Raw genomic sequence first — 20,171 nt, forward strand, 5'->3', positions numbered from 1 at the left:
GCAGGTAAGGACCTCGTTCCCCTTCCCCCCACCCCCCCACCCCCCACGCCAAGGAGATAACACCGCCATATTTTAGGGTATACTCCTCAGAGTTAAAGCTTGTTTTGGCCATCCATCATCCTGAGCTCTGCACTGCAGGGTCGACATGACAATATTTACAGTTGTGGCCAAAAATATTGGCACCCTTGCACTTTTTTCAAATAATGCACAATTTCTTCCAGAAAATTGTTGAAATAAAAAAATATTTTGGTATCCACATATGAATTTCTTTGGTTTGCAGTGGAACAAAACAAAAAAAGCTGAAAAAAACAATAAATCTTAGCTTATTCCCAACAGAAATCCTAAAATGACCTGGACAATATTATTGGCACCTTTTAGAAGTTGTTAGAAATAATTAAATATCAAGCAGGTGATTCTCCTTTACTTTGGAATTGAACTCACCTGTGCTGAGTTGCAGTTGCCTGCAATATAAAAATCACTCATTCAACCAGTTTGGCACCCGAAAAGGAGTCATTCTGCTGTTTTTTGTCACTGTATGTACCGCAATGGGCATGGAGAAAAGAAAGAAAACCAGAGAATTGTCTGAGGAGGTCAGACACATGATTGTAGACATGCATGGACAATCAAGGATACAAGTCCATCTCCAGAGTCCTTGATGTTCCTCTGTCCATCGTACTTAATGTTATCAGGAAGTTTAAGGCCCATGGCACTGTAGCCAACCTCCCTGGACAAAGCCGCAAGAGAAAAGTTGATCCAAGATTGCAGCGAAGGATTGTTTGAATGGTGGAGAAAGCACCTCCATCAACTGCCAAACAGATTCAAGCTGACCTTCAGACACAAGATATGACAGTTTCAACTCGCACCATCCGTCGCTAACTCAATGAAAGGGGGTTATATGGTAGGAGACCCAGGAGGACCCCACTACTAAGAGAGACATAAGAAAGCCCGACTGGAGTTTTCCAAAACATACCTGAACAAGTCAAAATCCTTCTGGAAGAATGTCCTGTGGACAGATGAGACCAAATTAGAGCTCTTTGTTGAAGCACATCATCTCTATGTTTACAGAAAACAAAATGAAGTCTTCAAAAAAAAGAACACCTTCCCTTCAGTCAAACATGGAGGAGGTTCAGTGATGTTTTGGGGTTGCTGTGCTGCCTCTAGCACTGGGTGCCTTGAATGTGTGCATGGCATCATGAAATCAGGAGATTGCCAAAGCATTTTGGAGCGCAATGTTCAACCCAGTGTCAGAAAGCTGGGTCTCCGTCGAAGATCATGGGTCTTGCAGCAGGACAATGACCCCAAACACACTTCAAAAAGCACCCAGGAATGGTTCAAGACAAAACTCTGGACTGCTCTGAAGTGGCCAGCAATGAGTCCAGATCTAAATTCCTTTGAACACCTGTGGGGAGATCTGAAAACAGCAGATGGGAGAAGGCACCCTTCAAATCTGGGAGAACTGGAGCAGGTTGCGCAAGAAGAGTGGGTCAAACTGCCAGTGGAGAGGTGTCGGAAGCTCATTCATGGCTATAGGAAGCGCTTGACTGCAGTTATTTTGTCCAAAGGCCGTGCTGCCAAATACTAAGTCTAGGTTGTCAATAATTTTGTCAATGCCGTTTCTTTTTATTTTATGATTTAAAAGGATATATTAAGTTCTGAATCAAAAACAAAGGTTCTGTAATAATAACAATGAAATAAAGAATTGTGGAGACAAATACTTGTCAATTTCAACTTACTTTTTAGAGAAAATTCAGTTTTTAAAAAAAATTGCAAGGGTGCCAATATTTTTGGGCACCACTTTTGGCCAATAGTTAGAATTGTCGTTCTTTTTCCATTCTAAACCCCTCAAGTTAACTTTCCCCCCCCCCCCCCCCCCTAAAATGCTGCCCATGCACTCCCTTTCCTCCCCTTCCCCCCTCTCGGTGTGCATAGAAATAAACAAACCACCATGCACACCCACACCATCACCATATGCACATACCACATCACCGCCACCACATCACCCGTGTGGCGCATCATGCACATGATACACTCAGGCACTTTTCAAATGATCGTACGATTCATATTAGATTGTTAAAATAATTTCTTTACAATCTGGCTGTACATTTTATCTTGGCTCGTGGCACTGCAGTGTATATATAGGGTCTTGAAGAGTGAGTTGTGTAAAGTCTGTTACTTGTATTTCTTACCTTCCCTCAACCCTCCTCCCCTACACACACTTCTACCCTTCACACCCCCCAACCCCCCCTCCCATTTCTACAATAAGTCTTGTGTTGGCTTAACGGTTATGGTGGCCTACTTGAGATCTTAGGGTCCTGAGTTTGAGCCCCTGTCATGCCGTTATAATTAACATCAGGTGAGTTGACTCAGCCTGTTGTCCTTCCGAATGAGTACCGAATGACTGGTTATAGACGGGCATTGCATCAGCGGCAGCCACGCCCCCAGAAAATGATGCAGCCAGCAGCTGCAGGCTTCACACGAACCACCACCACTTATTTCTACACTATCCTGTCTAGATTTGCACTTTACTCCTTTTACCCCTTCCCCCTCACCACCATTGACGAGTTTCAGGGGTGTGGATATGGTGTAAGCATGATGGTTTTTGTGCATGTGTGTAGGAGCTTCACAAGAATCTTCTTCTTCTGCATCTTCTGGATCTTCTGCTGCTTCAACTTCTCGTATTTCATCAAGGACTTCCCGAGACACCACCAAACGTCCAGCAAAACCATGAGTCTTGAGTGTGAAGTCATAAATGGGCATATGATGAATTTCTTTTGCAAACCATATCACCCCCCCCCCCTTCTCATGCCTCCTCCCCCCCCCCCCCCTTCTCATGCCTCCTCCCCCCAAGCCCTCTCCCTCCCACACATCTCCCGATGTCCCTGCTCTCAAATGTTGTGTTTGTGTGCTTCCCCTTCTCTCCGCATCTTGTCTGCCGCTCCCTCTTTTTATATATTTTGTTTGTCTGTTTGATTTGTTTGTGAAATAAATGTTAGCTCTTTCACGAGCCTCGATTCAGTATCCAAAAAATAAAAAAATCTGAGAATTTGCATCGAATAAAAGTTCCTTTGTTGGGCTTTTCAGTAGAAAAGTAAAAATGTTGAAGATTGTTTTGTCTAATTTTTATTACATTGCATTTTTGAAGCAGTTTGGTTTATTCGTCTTTTAGTAATGCAGCAGTTTTGATGAATGAAAATAAACCTTTTATTAGTCCCATACCGGTGTACACCGGAGGGTGTATAGGTTTGCAGTCCGTCTGTCAGTCAGTCAGTCAGTCTGTCTGTCACGCAAAGAAAGGTTTTCCGGAATTTGTTTTTCTAAACTCTTAATGCTAATGATTTCAAACTTGGCACATGGTTTTTTCATGATCAGTTACAGATCGAGTTCGAACTTCACGACGTTTCGGCCGCCATATTCTCTTTGATTGAGATCAAATTTTCACCGTAGGAGGGACTCGGTCTGTAGAATATTTTAATCGTAATTATGACGTCACAGGTCACGTGTTTCGGCCGCCATATTGTTTTTGGTGAAAACACGAAAACTCCTTTTCTCTGCAACGGCTGAACAGATCGAGGCCAGACTTTGCAGGGAGAATCGCATACCCATGACGAACAAAAAAGTCAGCGAGCATGACATCATGCGTCACATGGTTTCAGAGTTATGACGTTTTTAAGCATGAACCTTTAAAACCGAGCTCCTCCGTCATTTTTGATCCAATCGAGGGGAAACTTCACAAATCTGTTCAGCATGTCAGTCTACTAAAATGTCTTTTTGGAATTTGTGATAGGGCACGTGGTTTGGCAGATATCGTTAATTAAACGAAATTTAATTTTTTTTAAATGGATATCTCTTGAATCGCCAGTACCTCAGACCGTGACTTGGTAATAATTTATATAATTCACACCGTGCAATACGTGCAGGCCGCTACACGGAGCGACCTTGCGGGCTTATCAACGAGGCGAGGCGTGACACACGTGTCTCAGCATACCTCAGATCAAGTTTGAAAACCAGCATCAACCGTGCATAAATTTGCATATTCGATCATTTTTGACAAAGTTATGGCACTTTGAACGTTGGTAGGGGACATGTATTGCAGCGCAATACTCGGAATGTTTGTTTATCCATGAATCTGTTGGTGCTTGGAGGTTCTGGTCTCTCGCACTGATGATATGCCGAGCTGCATGACCGCAGTAGCCCTGTTACAGGAAGTTAATAGATCGTGGAGTTGGTGGTGGAAGGGGGATCAAAAGTGCAAATGTTATTTCTGTACTTCTCCGCACACTTGTGTACAAAATGTTTTTCATTACCTTCCATCCTGTAAGAAATAGTGTGGGAGACTTGTGATCCCAGGGAATTGCATGGATAGGGTCCTGTAGGCCTCGAACCGATTTTATTATCATTTCAAGGTATTTTTCCACCATAAACAAATGCTCACAACTCAGCTAGCCATGTATGCTGATGATTCCTCACTTTACTGTACATCTGCTGATTCACTCAATGCCACTCGTAATGAGGTTGGAGTTTCTCTGGGCAATAATTTGGAGAATGTGTTGAAGTGGGGGCACGACTGCCTGGTAACCTTCAATGCAAAGAAAACTAAACTTGTCCCTATCTCGTTCGAGAAACAGGTCTGTCCCTTCTGTGCACATGGGATTTTTGAACATTAGCAGCATCATCGGAGCCTAGACTTCTTGGTCTGGACATGTCTTCTAACCTCCGTTGGGATTTTTTTTTTTTTTTTTGTATACAAGATCGAGGCTCGTGAAAGAGCGGGATAAGTACATTTCTGGTATTGCTAAGATTGCTTCCAAGCGAGTTAGTTGTCTTTTATCGAGCGCAGAGGTATTTACCTCCTGGGGCCGTTTTGCACCTGGATAAGGCAACTATACGTCCCTTCATGGAGTACTGTTGTCACATTTGGGATGGAGCACCAGGTTGCCACTTATCTTTACTTGATCGGCTCCAGAAAGGCATAGTCAACCTGGTTGGTGTAGAGATGGCTTCAACTCTTCAACCGCTCTCTCACCGTAGGTCGATTGCCACTCTTGGTTTGTTCTACGGATATTTTCATGACAAATGTTCGGTTTGACTTTCTAACTTCGTTCCTCCCATACGAGTGTTTGGACGCAAGACTCCATTTGCCATCTCCGCTCACCCATACACTATAGCTGACCCAAGATGCAGACCGAAAGGCTATTCAGATAGTTTTATCCCTCGTGGGGTCTCGCTCAGGAATTCACTACCTGTAACATGCTTCCCATTATCCTACGATTTACTCGGCTTGAAGAGGAATGTCAATTCATACTTCCTCCATCTTTGAGGTTTAATCGCATTTTACCCGATCTCTGCTACTTCCTGTGTCTTGGATGTTTTCTTGTTATTTTAATTATTATTATTATTTTTTTGCATTATCCTTATATTTTTCGAACTTTCTATTAGCTCCTTACCTAGAGTGGCGTATGCCTTGTCTGGGGCGATATCCAAAAGAAAACATCTGAACTACACAATTTGTCTGCGATTTATTATAATTTTCCTTGCAGTCTAAAGTGCTGGTGTAATATAAACACAGGTAAAAAGGTGAGAAATGCTCAGGTGGTACAAATTGGTGGAAAATGAATGGATAAAAGTTTTTTTTTTTTGGTTTTTTTACGGTGCCGGCCACTTGTAAACAGCAAATGGCCTTCACCCAATCACTGCCTCATCTGTAAGCCCGTGGACCTTTGCGAAGTAAAACCGGGCGAGCCCACATCCAGGGCTGATTTTAGTTCAGTGCACCAAAATAATCTAAAGGTTACTTTTGTTGAAAAACAACAATAGGCTGACACTGATCTTTGGCTGGTAGGAATTGAATGAGATTCTAAATTTCAACTTGAACATTTTTTTTTTTTGACACAACTTGTAGAAGAAGAAGAAGAACCCGTTTTCACGTCTTCAGATGTACAGGGCTGCCGACACGGTTTTTCCTTGGCTTGGCGGCACAATCCTCATTCCGACGCTGAATACTCGAGTAGCTCATTCATCCCAGTGAGCTGGTACTTATTTTGCCGACCTAGGAAGGATGACAGGCCTGCCGTGGAGGAGGAGGAGACCCGAGGAGTCAACCCACCCGGTGTTAATTTAATGGCGCGACAGGGGCTCCAGGTCAGGACCCCAAAATCTTAAGCCAGCCACTCCATCATTCCATTAAGACGACACCAAGCTTTGGAATTTGTATCTTGGTCAAAAATCCGAGGATACTTTGCAGTAGCTGAAATGCGAGTCATCAACTTGAAATAAAGCAAAACGTTTCTCTGCGATTGCTTTTGCTTCATTTCAAGGTCGACCGATCAAAACATTTGTAGTGGCGAAACGTTTATCGATCGGTATTCGGTAGTTTGTCACATCACTGACGGTACGAGTTGCAGGTCCATCTCCAAGCCTCAGCCCGAGGAGCTTTTGTGCAATCTTCACTTGGAGCGTAAAAGGTTGACAAAGACCCAGCATTTCATGGTCACTCATAAGAGATCCCCTGGGCTCTCCAAAAATAACTAGACGTTTCACAGAGTTGCAAATACACTCACGAAATGGCAACCATTGAACTTTGTCACGATTTGTGACGTTAATTGATGCTGTTCAAATGCCATTTGACTCTCATTCACAGACACTTCAATACCTCGACTTGTACAAGTGGCCTCGGAGGCCTTTCGGATCGACCTTCGGACAGCAGGCCCTGAAGAATGCAGGAAAAAGCGGAGCACTCTTCACAGTTTCTATAAGGTTCATGTTTATTTCATTGGAATTCCGTTTGTTCTTTTATTTCCGTGTAATTTGTGCTTTATTACCGCTCTGTTGTTCTATTGGCCGTGTTTGTGTGATACCCTGCATTCCTTGATCTCTGCGTGGTGCGACATGTTAATATCATGCTGTAGACATGTCTCATTTATATTTAAAAAAAATTGTCCACGATTTGGGAATTACGAGGGTAGTTCAAGGATGATGTGGACTTTTTATTTCTCACAAATTTGTGGATGTGGTAACACCTCGTGCCTATCCAGATAAAAATGTTTGGGACGGTTACAAAGCCATGGCAGGACACGTCCTTTGACCTGTACATACATACATACATACATGCATACATATTACATACATAATCATAATATACATACAGTCACGTGAAAAAGTAAGTACACCCCATGTAAAGTTTTGACTTTTTCAACATATTTCAACATACCGCTATTTGATCTTCATTTCAACAATATTGATAGACAAAGGTGATATAATATAACAAATATCATGAAACATTTACATTTTGTAGTCCATTGTATCATTTAAATAAACATAAATGCAAATTTCGCATGTGGAAAAAGTAAGTACACCCCTACATTTATCACTACTTCAAATACCTAAAATTAGAATCAGGTGCACCAGCTCAGGTGCAAATGATTAGAACATCGTCAGAGAGGATCTTGGAGGAACCTGTCTTATTTAAACCTCAGACATTTAGTTTGGTTTGCTCTTTGTTGTTGAAGTGTGCGCCGCCGTCACCATGCCTATATCAAAAGAGCTCTCCGAGGCCTTCAGAAAGAAGGTTATAGATGCCTACGAGTCTGGGAAGGGATTTAAAAAGATATCCAAACAATTTGAAATCAATCATTCGACTGTCCGGAAGATCATCTACAAGTGGAGAAGATTCCAAACAACTGCCAACTTGTTCAGGCCAGGCCGACCCAGCAAGTTCAGCCCGAGAGCAGACCGCAAGATGCTGAAAGAAATCTCTAATAACCCCAGAATGTCATCATGGGACCTACAGGTAGCTCTTGTTACTGTTGATGTCAAAGTGCATGAGTCCACCATGAGAAAGAGGCTGCACAAATTTGATCTACATGGGAGGTGTGCCAGGAGGAAACCTTTGCTGTCCAGAAAGAACATCAGGGCAAGATTAAAGTTTGCCAATGAACACCGAGGCAAAGTCCAGCACTTCTGGAACAATGTGCTCTGGACAGATGAGTCAAAGGTAGAGCTATTTGTCCACAGTACCAGAAGACATGTTTGGCGAAAACCAAAGACAGCATTTGACCACAAGAACCTGATACCAACTGTAAAGCATGGTGGTGGAAATATTATGTTTTGGGGCAGCTTTGCTGCATCAGGGCCTGGGCAGCTCACCATCATATAATCCACTATGAATTCTTCATTGTACCAGAGGGTGCTTGAGGATAATGTGAGGCCATCTGTTGGAAAGTTGAAGCTCAACCGAAGGTGGACCTTGCAACATGACAATGACCCTAAACATACCAGTAAATCCACCAAGGAATGGCTGAAAAGAAAGAAATGGAGGGTTCTGGAATGGCAAAGTCAAAGCCTGGATCTAAATCCCATCGAGATGTGGGGGGATTTGAAACGAGCTGTGCATGCAAGAAACCCCTCAAACATCGCGCAGGTGAAAGAATTCTGCATGGAGGAGTGGGCATTTCTCCCAGTCGATGTCAGAGACAGGTAGACAGTTATAAGAAACGCCTACTTGAGGTTGTTTCTGCCAAAGGGGGCAATACCACCTATTAGAGCCAAGGGTGCACTTACTTTTTCCACATGCAAAATTTGCATTTATGTTTATTTAAATTACACAACGGACTACAAAATGTAAATGTTTCATGATATTTGTTATATTATATCACCTTTATCTATCAATATTGTTGAAATGAAGATCAAATAGGTGTATGTTGAAATATGTTGAAAAAGTCAAAACTTTACGTGGGGTGTACTTACTTTTTCACTTGACTGTACAAGAACTAAATATAACTAGTATATAACATAACTTAACATAACATAATATACATGTCAAGTTGTAGATTTGTTATTGCCTAAAGTTCAGTTATAGACGTTGGTTGCTAATGTGTTATGATTTAAATGTTGTTTAAAAATGCTATTTTCATAAAGTTAATAAAGGGTTTTTGCTTCGTTTTAGTTTTGGATGAGGAAAGGCTCGCTTCGGTCGTGCTGGACAAATTGTATACGTGTGCTTTTTCAAGGCTAGATAAGGCCGGTCGTAAAATCACGCTCACGCGCGTGATTTTGTGTAACGCTAGTAGAATGATTAGATTGCAGACATAAACCTATTGTTTTTACCATATATATTTTGTATTAATCACAGCAACGCTTGACTCTGTATAAACATGCTTTGAATTACTCATGTGAACAAACCCATATATTTTATGGTCTTATCTGGCTGGCCAAGCATGGTCTTATCTGGCCAAGCATGCACTCTTCTATCTGTGAGTTACATTTTCGTCACCTCGGAGCTTTTGAAACTATATCTGGTCCGAATGATAAGGAAGGGCTGACTCCCCCGAATAACAGAGCGGATGACGGTGGGGGCTTGGCCCACCGGGGAGGAACCTCTCCCAGTTTTGTTTGTTCCCTCGGAGATTTCCTGATAAAACGTGTCCCTATATAAATGGACTGGGAATCAATGTGTTTTCAGGAAGGCTTGACGTGGCATGAGACTGGCTCTTGCTGTAGATGTCTTGGCTTCTTCCGGATCTGTATAAGTTGGTTTTTAATAAAGCTGCGTCATTTCAGGCTATTGTGGACTTCTTTTGCAAACGAAGAGCTGCTTCTTCACAGATGGTACCAGGAGTGGGGTCAGCACCGGACGACGGGAAACGGAGCCCGAGGGACAGGAGGAAGGCTGCCTGAGGCCGGCGCCGGCACGTTGATTTGATTAAAGGTGGGAGTTGTTTTATATCAGAGGGCTATTATTCCAAATTCGTACCTTCCTCCCTCGAGCGGGTTCAGTCTCCTTGTCTTCCGCGCTGCCTGCACTCGAACAGAAATTGTAAGTAAAGGCTCATTTTAGGCCTCAGAATGACGTGGCTTTGTTAAAGCCAGGATAAACAAGTAAGGATACCAGTAAGGACTTAACAGTAAGCTTAAAGTTACAGTTAGCACCAGGAGGGGAAAATGAGGTCGGACAGCCATATAGGCTGAAGCCAGGTGGCCAAGATTTTTCCAGGAAGGAACAGCCCAGAGACAAGATGGGGTATGCCATTGCATGCCAGGGAACGAAGGGCTGTGGCTAACTTAAGAGGGCCATAGGAACATGGCCAGTAAAAGGATTTGCGCAGGATATCGGTGAAGATAACGTTCGGTACAAGGGAAGGGGAAAAGTGAGGTCGGACAGCCGTAAAGGTTGAGCCAGGCCGAGAACTTTCCAGGAAGGATCAGCCCAGAGCAATAAGATGGGAAGCAAGCTAATGAAAGAAAGGGAACCCCTTAAGGGAGGTTTAAGAGGCATCATTTTGCCGCGGTAAGACCATTAAAGGACTGGGCTGTGTTAACTAAAGATTTAAATAATCCCTGGCCAGAGGACAAGTAAGTAAGCAGTTAAACAAGTAAAACAGCGAGTGATGCCGCTGGACCAGATACCAGACCAAGACCCCCCAACCCCCCAAGACCTGAGCTCAGTCCCGGGGCTCTAGGCAACACCCCCCACCCCCCCAAGACCTGAGCTCAGTCCCGGGGCTCTAGGCAACACCCCAACACCCTGCCCTGCCTTCCCTTTTTCACCTCAACCCACCCCCGTCCAACCCGTCCCAAAAAAATCCTTTTCCTTGAATGAGAGACGTAACATGAATGAGCAAAGATTGTACATGAGAGTGGCTGGAGAAAGGCATGATTTGAGTCGATCTGAGTTTCGCGCGAAGTCTGGGAGACTTATATGAGTATATGAATGAGGAATGAATGTATATTGGGATGTTAATTGACGTGTGTATCTGGCCAATGTATTTGTCTGTCATCTGTTTGGGAGTTGTTTGGGAAGCGAATTGATATAAATCGGGTCAGGAAAGCACTCGGAGTGCCCTTGTCGACCTACTGTTGATATGAAGCGGTTTCTTGGAGATGGTTGCAGGATGGGCTGTTTTTTTTTCTTTCGAGCGGCAGTCGGACGGAGATTTGGAATTTGTTGAACTAAATTCAGAATTTGAATCAATATGTGTGTTTTACTTGAATTGAAGAGTTCATTCAATGGCAGATATTGTGGATTGTATGTGTGGGATGTATCGCTGAGGCAGCTCACCTTTGGAGTTGGTGTCATATAGTGCATTTTGGGTCAGGGAGGTGGAGCGTCGGAGATCCTGTTTTTTTGCGATGTTTACGAGCTAGGGATGAGTTCTGACAGCTCAATGTTCTGACAGCTCACTACATGTCAGGTCGTAGATTTGTTATGACAGCTCTATGTTATGACAGCCGACTGCATGTCCCAACGTGAGGTAAACCCCGCCGTGAACGCGAATAGAGCGGCGTGCAGGGAGTGTTGGGATTCGTGTGGAGGCACGAGGGTGCGCGCCAAGACGGGGGGCGGCGTGGCGTCGTCGCGTTGAGATGGTTGTGCCAGGTCGATCGGCGATCTCTGAATTTAAATCGGATCTTTGTCATGTGTGTTGTGAAATTAAACGTCTATCCGAGAATCCTGGCAATGTTCGTTTAATTAAAGTGTGGTACAAACCTGTGTTTCCGCCGTGCGGCTCCGTGGAAGTTTGGGTAGAGGGATATTGTGCGTTCGGGCAGGAGCCGAGCGAGCCGCGAGTCACGGGTGTGCTGTATGAGACTTGCTCAGAGTGCCGGCGATAACTCGCCCACTCTCAGAGGAAGTGTGTGCCCCGAGAAGATTGTGGGTCGCAGATTGGGCACTCTGGGTGGACACGGGGGTTGCAGTTGTGTGGGCGCGAGGAGGTGTTGATGAAGCGTTGTGCGAACGAGGAGGGATGTGCGAAAGGTGTGCACCAGGTAGAGAGGTGCTGCATTGTAGAGCACGCCTGGAAGTTCCTGGGCGGATTGTGACGGTTGTTGGATTCGTAGAAGTTAGCATTTTGCAATGTGGAGCCACAATAATGGTCATCTGTCTGTCTGGATGTGGAGTTCTTGCAGGGAATGTCGCCGGACTTGTAATTGTATTAGTTGCGGAATAATAAAGGGCTGGTTACCCCAATTCGAAGTTTGACCTTTTAAAGTTTAGTTGACCTTTGTTCGAGATTTGTAAGGGAAAGAGGTCGGAGATAATTCACTAACCTTGGAAGAACGACAGGCGGAGTCAGTCTACAGGGTGTTGCTTTAACGACAGGATATATAGGACTTAAATCTGGAGAATATCGGGACATTATATTGTGGGTAAAACCAAAATCATGTACGTAATTAATGAACAGAGAATATCGAGTCCTGTTTGTCGTTGTAATTGTCGTTGATGTCCCGATTCAGGGGTCTCAAGAAATAAACAGACTTCCGGTGCCGACCGGAAGCGTCAGGTACAGCGAGCCGCGATAGCGTACAGCGTCAGGTACAGCACGCTTGAGTTTAATTTAACCGGGCCGAGCACAGTGACGTGCGTGATCGAGCAATGGGGATAGTCAGGGTCAGTGAAATGGAGGTTGAAATGCAGTGAACATGTCCGATTTTGGCTTCGCGAGGCTCCGGATAGAAATTGGCATTTCGATACTGTGGATTATATTGTGCCTGCCCGGAAAGGTGATGTCCTGTGCTGGGGCTGGCGACATGCCTCTGTTATTTGTCTGTCTGTCGGTCTGATTGTAAGTCTTTGGTACTGGGAGGGCTAATTGAGTGCTTAGGCGTCATTGTTCCATGGAGGCAGGAGCTGTGAGTCACAAAATGTAAACGGGAACTTTGTGTAACTTTGCACCGGATCCACAAACAGAGAGATGGACAGGACAACAATGGAGTTTATATGGACGGGTTTGGGGCAGGTTCAATCTGACGATTACAGAGGGCTTTGTTCTGTTCACGAAACATGTAAAATTCATGGAGTTGAAGTGGTTTGCAAGAAGGCAGCAGAGTCAGTACTGGGATGCAACTTCGTCCAGGGGTTTTGGTCCAGCCTGCAAGGAGTCCAGGGGCTTGTTTCAGGGCTGGGTCGCCAAAAATGGGATGCTGTGCCCATCTGGATGTAAAATTATCCATCAAGGACGGGGAATAATGTGCAGTGTGATTGGGTAAGAGGTAAAGGCCATAAAACACCAACCCCATGAGGAACGAAATAAATGGAGAGATGTTGGGATCACATGATGGTTGGGATTGAAGAACAACCTACTGGGATTTCAAACCTGTGTTTGGGTCTGGGGCAACTGGGTGATGGGCAATAGTGTATGAGTGAGTAATTATGATCTGTTTAAGTGTAAGAGGCGGTGGAGAAGAAAGGGGTGATGAAAAGTTATTTGTTTTAGTGTGAAGTAGGTTGGTTGCTTACTTGTCACAGTAAGATGAGAGTTGTGTTTTTAAGCTTGGTCTTTGAATGAATTGTTGATTGGAAAAGTGATTTTTGATCGCTGATCCGATCTGGTTTTGAATTGTTTGATTTAATTTTGAATTGATTGGAGGTAATAAGGATTTGTGTTGATTTCCTGATTTGAGTTCATCTGGAAACAAAGACAGATGGGATTAATGTGTATATCAGGAACATTTTGGAAAAGAAATATGGATATATGACATTACTAAAATATAACCAAGCAATTGAGAGTTCTTGGGTTAATGGGATATAAATAAATGCATCTACAAGTTGATGGTTTATAAAAATTTAGTTCTGGATGATACTTAAACGATGAACAATGTTGGCAATATACAAAGAATGTGACTTGTTTTTGGGGGGGAAAACATGTGGTTTAAAATTGGTTGGCTAAGTTTTAAAGATGGAGATGTTTCGCAGAACTCTTATGATTATTTATATGAGTGGTGGACTATTCCATGGCGAAGCATTTTTCAGTTTATTGAAAGTTGGATTTTGTAAAATAATGGTTTAATATAACCACAGTAGAAAATAATATACAGATTTGGGACATTTTGTAAACTTTCGAATAATGAGAAGATTCATAAAATTCATTTTATTTATTTCATGGAAAATATTTGGGTTGCAAGTGGAGAAGCATGGTATGGTATAAAAATAAAGAGGGAGTATCCAGGAAAAAGATGTTCAAGTGAACTTTGTGCTGTGAAAAGAATGTCGAGTTAATGGAAGTGTTTTGTTCGATTAATTTTGTTCAATTTGTGTTCAAATGACCATCGATGTTGGGGGCAAAGTTATGGGTGAATTTGGTGAGTGGTTGTGGGCAAACGAAGATTAATTTAGATTTATCATAGTTAAGTTCGAGGAAGTTGATTTGAAGCCAGAATTTCATTTGGATGCCAGAAAGGAGAAAGGAGATGCTGAAAGCCAGAAAGGAGATGCTGTTGTCTACTCTGAATGACAGGTGGCGGTATCCAGGGCGCTGAGGAGTTTGTTCACGTTGTAAAGTTTGTTTATTTATTTGTTTATTTAGTTTGTTTATTGTAGAGAAGAGTGCTTTTGGGATTCCGGAGCCAGAGTGGATAATTTGAGGGTAGTAGGTGGAGTAGAGGACATCTTTGCAGTGCTGTAGGTGGTCCTTGTGGGCTTGGGAGTGAACTGATTTGGGTTTAATAGGCACAAGCTGGTCTAAACAGGGTGAGGAGGATGGTGTGATTGATGATGTCAAAGGAGGCGTTGAGGTGAGGAGGATGAAAATGTTGAGGTTGCCGGCATCAGAGGAGAGAAAAGGTCGCTGGTGATTTTGAGGAGAGCAGTTTCAGTACTGTGGCTGGAGCAGAATCCGGATTGGGATGTTTCATACAGGTTATTGGCAGAGTGGTGATGTTTGAGTTGAGTGGCCACAGCACGTTCCAAAACTTTTGACAGAAAGGGTAGATTGGAGATGGGTCTGAAGTTATTTAGGGTGTCAGGGTTTAGTCCAGGGTTTTTCCAGAATGGGGGTGAAGTTTCACGAGTTTTTGGGGAAATCGGTATGTGAAGCTGGATTAAGTTGGAACTGCTTGATGAGCCATGGAGATGGATTGGGTTTTGTTGTTGGTTGTCTGGGAGTTCGGTTGTTGCATTGCCAAAGGTTTCTGTGTGGTGGACACACTCGTTGGCTGTTGTCTTGTGTGACGTGGAGGGAGATGTATGTGGCTGTGTGCGGCTGCCTGGAATCGGGAAGGCGGCTACAGTGGTTGATATTGGTTGTGGATTGTCCGGGGTGCTTCGATTTGCATAGGGGGTGAAGATTGGGATATTACATTATTTTAAGTAAGTATTGGCATGAGTAATTACATAAGTAATTATGAGTTATTATGAGTATTAGTTATGAGTAAGGGATTATTACCTTCGCAAAAGCGGAAGGTTATGTTTTGATCGCTGTGTATTTGTATGTCTGTGTGTGTGTGTATGTGTATGTTATTCGCATAACTCAAAAAGTATTCAACCGATTCGCATGAAATTTGGTGGGATGATAGGTTATTATCCGGATTAGATTTTGGAATCGATCGGGTCAAAGGTCAAGGTCAAGGTCATGAAAAGGTCATGGATGTGATTACAATATCAAACTTTTGGCGGGATAGAATGGTTTAATTTGAAACGAATCTTCCCGCATGACAACGTAGGTGTGGCTTTGCTACACAGATCTTGTAGTCTTTTATTTTGGCAACAAAAGTAGCTGCGGCGAAGGTATGCGCTCTACCGAGTGCCCGTTCTAGTTTTAGTAAAGTTACATGTTTCGCTGTGTTGTGGATCTGGGGACAAGCTAGTTTGATGGGTACCCTGGGGTCTTCGGCGTGTCTATGTGTTTGGCTATCTGTTACACCGGACTCTTGAATGGGTTTTCATGAGACGAATTTCAGACATAACAGTGAGAATCTATTTTGAGCGAATCACAGTGGGTGAGGAAAACATTGTGTGTGACCAGACACCAGAACTGACCAGAATTGAAATTGGAAGTAGACCAGGTTATTTCTATTATTTGTTTATTCGTGAATATAAATAAATAATAGGGGGAGGTTAATGGAGGTTAATGGAGGTTAATGGTGGTTTGTTTGTGTTAATGGAGGTTAATGGTGGTTTGCTTGTGTTAATGGAGGTTAACGGTGGTTTGTTTGTGTTAATTCTAGTTGAAACTCTAGCTGAAGTAATTTTCGTTTATTTTTATTATTTTATTGATTTTTTGATTTGATTTGAGATTTGAGATGATTGATTTTTATTAATTTTATAATTTTATTTTTATTGATGTTGGAAACAGGTAATGGGATGCTGAGAGAAGGATTGAATTTAATTTGAATTGGACTGGATTAAATGGGATTGAATTTAAAAATTGAATATTGGATAAAATTGGATCCACTTGAAAAAAAAGTGGATTAGGAAATTGGAGAAAAGGTGTTCTATGAAACTATGAATTGAATGAATTGAATCTATGAATTGGAGACCTGTAGACCAGGTGTTCGTGGAGCACTTCACCTGCAAGAACGCCTTGGAACCAAGGTGGAAGGGACCAGTCCAGGTGTTGCTGACTACACCAACGGCAGTCTTTTGCGAGGGCAAGACTTCGTGGATCCACGCCACGCACTGTAAGTTGGCCATACAAGCACCAGACACTACACCACAGCAACCACAGTAAGGATGGGCCTAATCATAGGTACAATACTATTGATAGCGACAGCAGCTAGGGGAAACTCCGATTCCAATAGATGCGAAAACGAAACCCGACACCTCACCGTAACATGGGGACAAAGAGTATCACTACCATGTTTCGAACAGAAAGCCCTGCACACAAATTGGGTGAACATAAATTGGCTAGCACTGTCGGCAGGGCCTGGACGCGTTGGCATGGTACTACAAAAGCAACGAGAGTTCCGGGAAGATGGGCAAGCTAGCATTAAGACCTTGGCCCAACCAGGATACAAATGGGGAACCCCTGATTTTAAGCTACAAACACGCACGCGCCTAGAGAAAGGCATGACTATGCAGGTCCGGTGCAGCGTCTGGACCCCTGGCGCGGCCGGTGGCGAAAAGAACTACATACGATGCAACGAATACATACTCACGCCGCAACCCCAGGATAAGGCCCCAAAGAGGGGGGAAAACACATATTGGAAAGTGGCCAGGGAGGTGGCAACAATTCAAAATAGGACACACTGCTGGTCGTGCATGCACTTTCCCCAAGCAGGCACCACAGGAATACACATGATAGTGCTACCTCTGTCCCTCAATGACCTCTGCTCACAACCTATCGATTCCCCATGTTTAGTCACCACGCTGGAAAGAGAAGGGGTTGACAACGGCAAGAGTTGCAATCGACAATTTAATTATCGCCCGTCAATGATTGCCCATGTGGCCGAGAGGCCTGCCCCCGTCTGGGTCAAACCACAGAAAGGGAGGGTCTGCCTCCAGGGTTCCGGCCACTTGCGTATGGGAGAATCAGAATGCGCCTACACTCTCCCCGGGAAGCTGGGACAAGGGAGCTCGGGGATTACATTACGAATAGTACTGCAAGATAAACACAACCACAACATAACGGCTATAACATTCTCTAGGGGGGTTAGTAGGATTAATGGGGTGGTAAAGGGACTCCAGTGCTTATCCACCCACCTGGTCCCACCCCATGGGACAATGTTTATATGCGGCGACAAGGCTTACCCCTATTTACCAAATAATTGGGGGGGCACATGTTATCTGGGTTCAGTCCTTCCTGACGTTGAGATACTGGATGAGCTAGACCCAAAGTCCTTGGACAGGCGTTATAAGAGGTCAGTCATGAACGAAGATGGAACCACTAAACTACACGGGAGTCTATGGGAAAAGGTGTTTGGTTTCTTCTTCCCAGGAGCGGGCACAGTCATGGATAGTTTCCGGATAGACAAATTGGCTTTGACCCTAGAAAAGGTGGCAAACGACACCGCTACGGCTCATGACATACTATTGGACACGGTAATTCACATGCGTACAATGGTGATGCAGAATCGGGTGGCTTTGGACATGCTCCTGGCAGAGAAAGGAGGGGTATGCGGAATTATAGAGGGAAAATGTTGCACTTACATACCCGATCCATCTGAAGGAGTGTCAGCCGCAATAGTGAGACTAAGGGAAACTAGCCACGCCCTGACGATCGATCGGATCGCGCGCGAAAATTCTTATACATTTAGCTGGCTCACTGACTGGTTCCAGGGATGGACGGGCACCATAGTGAAGTGGTTATTGACCGCACTGGCTGTGATAATCGGGGTAGTAATTTGGGGGGCACTAATGAAATCTCTAGTCCTCCTCTGTATGAGAAAGTATTTTACAGGATGGAAAGTGAAGAAGCCGCCGACAACGACTATGGCTCTGACCACAGAGGCCGTCGACCTGAACGGGTCCTTCAACAAGGCAGTTGCGACCGGCGCTCCAGAAAATTGCATTGAATTTTGTAATGACTGTGATACTTGTGCGGATCCCATGTGGGAACTGGCTGCTGCCTGTAACGGTGTATGTGATGACTGTGATACTTGTGCTATAAACCCCTTGCGTGTACTGGCTAACGCTGCTTATGTATTACAAGCTGACAGCTGCACGCCCCCTTCCGACCCAACTATGGATCTGATTGCGACACTGGGTCTGGCGGTCGAGGGACCCGACGCGGATGTCCTAGACCCGCAAGCCGACCAGGCGCCCATGGGAGACTTTGACATAAAGGAAGTCCCTCTCTTTTCTTCATATGTATTAAGTTCAAATGCTTCAAGTGAATCGGATTTTTACGCTCTGTACCCTGACCAGGAAATTGAGACACAAGATACTGACAATACTATGTATTCCCCAGAACAGCAGCACGTGAGGGACCTCATGGGCATGATCGTTGATTAACTTCGAAGATCTGCAAGGACTGAGTCTGCAAAGGGTGGGGGGAGCAAGTTCCGCAGGGGAGGTGACGGGCCCTCTGGCGGAGCAGAACCTCATCTGGACCAGACACCTTCGTTGTGGATCCGAAACGTTAATGGACTTTCATGTTCTGAGCCCTCAGGCTCCAAGCACGCACCACACGACACGTTCGCCAAATGCACGGGCGAGGCGCTTTGGGCGCACGATATGCCCTTGGGAGATACCCGCATTACACAATTATTTTTTCAATACCCGCATTACACAATTATTTTTCAATAAAGCCCGATGTGGCACGTTGTCTCTTAAGATACTTTGTCTCGACGAGACAAGAGGAAGGAATGTCAAGTTGTAGATTTGTTATTGCCTAAAGTTCAGTTATAGACGTTGGTTGCTAATGTGTTATGATTTAAATGTTGTTTAAAAATGCTATTTTCATAAAGTTAATAAAGGGTTTTTGCTTCGTTTTAGTTTTGGATGAGGAAAGGCTCGCTTCGGTCGTGCTGGACAAATTGTATACGTGTGCTTTTTCAAGGCTAGATAAGGCCGGTCGTAAAATCACGCTCACGCGCGTGATTTTGTGTAACGCTAGTAGAATGATTAGATTGCAGACATAAACCTATTGTTTTTACCATATATATTTTGTATTAATCACAGCAACGCTTGACTCTGTATAAACATGCTTTGAATTACTCATGTGAACAAACCCATATATTTTATGGTCTTATCTGGCTGGCCAAGCATGGTCTTATCTGGCCAAGCATGCACTCTTCTCTCTGTGAGTTACATTTTCGTCACCTCGGAGCTTTTGAAACTATATCTGGTCCGAATGATAAGGAAGGGCTGACTCCCCCGAATAACAGAGCGGATGACGGTGGGGGCTTGGCCCACCGGGGAGGAACCTCTCCCAGTTTTGTTTGTTCCCTCGGAGATTTCCTGATAAAACGTGTCCCTATATAAATGGACTGGGAATCAATGTGTTTTCAGGAAGGCTTGACGTGGCATGAGACTGGCTCTTGCTGTAGATGTCTTGGCTTCTTCCGGATCTGTATAAGTTGGTTTTTAATAAAGCTGCGTCATTTCAGGCTATTGTGGACTTCTTTTGCAAACGAAGAGCTGCTTCTTCACATACATACATACCTAGTACATTCATATACATACCACATATGTCTTATGTCATAACACATAGTTTACATATTTCATATATATTACATATATGTAATAAAGTACCAAAAAAATAAAATAAGGTATTGATAATTAATTTAGATATCAGTACCGAGCGATTTTGGCCGAACGCCGCAGAAATCAAGAAAATGACCAAATACCAAGACCTCAAATATGAAGTGCAAAGATCCTGGAAGCTGAAGAACGCTAACATTGTGCCAGTGATGATTGGAGCAATGGGAATGATTAAGAAGAACCTTATGGAGATCTTGATCCCTGGGAATATAAATACAAATGAACTGCAGTTGGAAGTTGTCCGGGGTTCAGTGAC

General features: G+C 43.8%; 1 protein-coding gene and 1 long non-coding RNA gene across 8 annotated transcripts in view; both read left to right on the plus strand.

The window, feature by feature from the left end:
• NSMCE1 (NSE1 component of SMC5/6 complex) overlaps positions 1–3,102 on the plus strand; it is a 47,747-nt gene extending 44,645 nt beyond the window's left edge. For 6 of the 7 annotated variants that reach the window (XM_068126902.2, XM_078785721.1, XM_078785722.1 and 3 more), the window contains one exon: positions 2,616–3,102. In XM_068126902.2, coding sequence (XP_067983003.1) covers positions 2,616–2,728 — 113 coding nt within the window. In that variant the 3' untranslated portion in view covers positions 2,729–3,102. The remainder of the gene's footprint in view (positions 1–2,615) is intronic. The other variant, XM_078785719.1, reaches the window with a different exon arrangement.
• A 12,321-nt stretch (positions 3,103–15,423) lies between these two features.
• Positions 15,424–19,760, plus strand: LOC144894044 (uncharacterized). Its single transcript, XR_013624739.1, has 2 exons — positions 15,424–15,878; positions 15,909–19,760. It is a non-coding gene; the product is annotated as an uncharacterized LOC144894044 (long non-coding RNA).
• The last annotated feature ends 411 nt before the right edge of the window (positions 19,761–20,171 follow it).

This window comes from Myxine glutinosa, chromosome 10 (genome assembly GCF_964187855.1).
Source record: "Myxine glutinosa chromosome 10, kmMyxGlut1.1, whole genome shotgun sequence".
NCBI classification, from domain to species: Eukaryota; Metazoa; Chordata; class Myxini; order Myxiniformes; family Myxinidae; genus Myxine; species Myxine glutinosa.